Source organism: Phyllostomus hastatus, unplaced genomic scaffold (genome assembly GCF_019186645.2).
Source record: "Phyllostomus hastatus isolate PE091 unplaced genomic scaffold, TTU_PhHast_1.1 phas_contig_551, whole genome shotgun sequence".
Taxonomy (NCBI): domain Eukaryota; kingdom Metazoa; phylum Chordata; class Mammalia; order Chiroptera; family Phyllostomidae; genus Phyllostomus; species Phyllostomus hastatus.
Genome location: NW_025333909.1, coordinates 10,750,990 through 10,753,901, shown reverse-complemented (window position 1 = coordinate 10,753,901; position 2,912 = coordinate 10,750,990). Strand labels below are relative to the sequence as shown.

At 54.3% G+C, this 2,912-nt stretch overlaps 1 protein-coding gene across 1 annotated transcript; it reads right to left on the bottom strand.

Annotated features, from left to right (window-relative positions):
* Window positions 1-1,150: 1,150 nt before the first annotated feature.
* On the bottom strand, window positions 1,151-1,591 carry LOC123824349 (ubiquitin-conjugating enzyme E2-17 kDa-like). The gene has a single exon (XM_045847481.1). The coding sequence runs from the start codon at window positions 1,535-1,537 to the stop codon at window positions 1,151-1,153; it is 387 nt and encodes a 128-aa protein (XP_045703437.1). The 5' UTR covers window positions 1,538-1,591.
* Between the last annotated feature and the right edge of the window lie 1,321 nt (window positions 1,592-2,912).

Sequence of the window (2,912 nt, the reverse complement as noted above, 5' to 3'; positions counted from 1 at the left end):
GAGGGACGGGAGGGAGATAGAGAGAGAGGGAAACATCAATGTGCGGTTGCTGGGGGTTATGGCCTGCAACCCAGGCATGTACCCTGGCTGGGAATCGAACCTGCGACACTTTGGTTCCCAGCCCGCACTCAATCCACTGAGCTACGCCAGCCAGGGCTTGGCCTTTAATATTTTTAACTCCATTTCTGTTCCTGAGCTTAGCAGAGCATGTTCCACACCCACCTCTACTCTCAAAACAAGCAATAACAACACGGTTAGAGGCAGACTATAAAACACAAAAAACCAGTTCCATAACAACTGACGTCAATTTTATTCGTTGAACAGCCATTAAAGGAACGGTCAAGGGTTGGGGAAAGACCACAGGCGTGCGCACACACGCGAGCAAGCGGTTGTCCTGGCAGTGAGTGCTGCAGCCGTAGAAAAGACACCGTTTCCAGAAAGCTAATAATCTTCACTGACAATCGTTTAAATGGAAAAGACAACAGCTAAAAGCAGAAGTGAAACATCATTTTGCTTTAGAAAATACAACTGCAGCTGCAGACCAATGCCAGTAAAGGGGAGAGAGGTCGGGAACGTGCGGACATCCACGCCCACATGCATCTCACAGAGTTGGTATGGATCCCTAATGTGCACAGTAGAATATCTGATGTATACATTTATCAGGGAAGAGCTTTTGGTAGGACGCCCATATTCATTAGCAGCTAATTAGTTCCCAATAATTATATTAATTATGAAATGACAGCTAAATCAGCTTTGTGCTTTGCGAGATATTCTCCTATCAGCCTCCTCAGTAGGCTTTTGTGAATGAAGGAAGCACTAATTAAAAACATACCCAAAACAACATTAGTTAGTGTAGAATGTTTTCCACCTCATACCAGAGAATCAGCTCTCTTAGAAGTGCCTTTATTGCATGCTTAATATGCACTAAGGCTTTCAGTAAAATATTCATTAAAATTGACCTCTCTTGCAATCACCCATCCCCCAACCTTGCTGCACCCTCCGTGCCTCCTTCCACACACCCTGATGTGGCAGGTGTTCACCATGTGCCCAGAAAGATGGGGAAACGACACCTCCCAGAAAGAAGTCAAAAGACAGCCCATTCAACAGCCAGGTGTTTTATTAAGGTGGTGGGTTATCATTTACCACTCACTCACATGGCATACTTCTTGGTCCAAGCTCGGGCCATGGCATTATATGTGTCCCTGTCCCTTAAGTACATTCTGGCAATGGATGGAACTAAGGCATCATCGGGGTTGGGATCGCAGAGCATGGAGCAGATGGACAACAAGAGTTTGGATATCGTCAGTGCAGGAGACCACTGGGACTTGAGGATATCTAGACAGATGTTTCCTCTTCTGTCGATATTGGGGTGGTATATCCGGGTGGTGAAGTAAATCCACGGAGGCTGAAAGGGATAATCATATGGGAACTGTATGTTGAGTGAGAAGACCCCTCCCTCGTAGGGGCTGTTGGGGGGACCCATGATGGCCCCCCTCCATGTGAACATGTCATCGTCCACCGGCCCTGCAGAGCACATGGGAGCGGGGTCCGTAGTGATGTCCGTCAGTTCCTTCTGCAGGCGCTTTAGAGCTGTGGACGTGTCCACGGGAACGGGCCCTTTTGGAGCATCCTGATAGGGACAAGGGGGAACCACGGGTCAGTGGGGGGCCCATGGGTTAGGGTGGGCGTGGCTTACGGGGGCCGGGGTTAGAGGGGCAGCCACCCCCAGGTCGGTGGGTGGGTAAGAAGGCTGGAGCCAGGCTGTGGGGTGTGAGGGGCTGTCGGGGGACGGGGCCGGTGGGGAGGAGGGGGGAGGAAGGCAGAGTTGGGGACTCGGCTGGACCTGAGGGGCTCCTGCTCACCTGTGTCCTGCTGGTCCCTGGCTCCTCCATCTCTTCCTCCTCCACCGCTGGGTCTGCCGCTCAGACCCTGAGCCTCGAGGCTGCACTGCTGGGACTCACCTCCGCCCAGCAATAGGACCAACCGCTCCTGCCAGGCCGCCTGCCTCTGCCCTTGGCCCTGCGTGCCTGGGGCAGGAGGGGATACGCTCTGTGATGTCACAAGAGCCCGCTGGTGACATCAGCAAGTCGATGGGGGTGGGGACAGGGGAGATGGGAGACCAGAAAGAGATGGGGTGGAGGGAGGGGAGTCCATGGAGGAGAATGGGAGGAGGGGGGAGGGTCAATGGAGGGGGTTGGGGTGTGGATTATGGGAGGATACGTGGAATGAAATCAGGGAGGCAAATAGGGATGGAGGGCAGGACGGTCCATGGAGGGTCGGAAGGACCATGGAGGGGAATGGGGGGATGGAGGGCGGGAGGGTCCATGGAGAGGAATGCAGGGAAATGGAGAGGGTGGAGGGTGGGTGGGACCACCAAGGGGAATGGGGGGGGGATCAAGGAGGGGCAGGATGGGGAGGTAGGCCGAGAGGCCAGGGGAGGGTGAAGGGGGCGGGGGTGGAAGGAGCCCAGGCTCCCTGGCTGGCCCCCCGCGGGCGCCCTGCCCTGGTTAGTTGGGTCTCAGGCCCTCCCCCTGCTGAGAGTCTCCCCAGTGTAGAGGAGCCGTTGGCTCCCTGAATTCCTGCACCCCTCACCCACCCAGACTCACCTCCCGGAACAATTTCCCCCCTGGCTTCGTGCTGACCTCTCGCCTGCCCTTCTCGCTCCTGAGCTGGCCCTCCCTCTCTTTGTACGGACTCAGAGGCCCTGGGGAGTGAGCTGTATCCCTACGGGCCCTTTAGGACAGGGTCTTCCCTCACAAAGAAGTTGTACACTAATACCCATACCCTAAGAGGGGTCCTAGTCATAAGCAATCATTGTGCATCTGTGTCAGTGATAAAAAAAAATATGTTCCCATACAATTGTGGGAATCTTCCTATCCTGACTGTTGCTTAAGATGCAACTGTGGAATTTC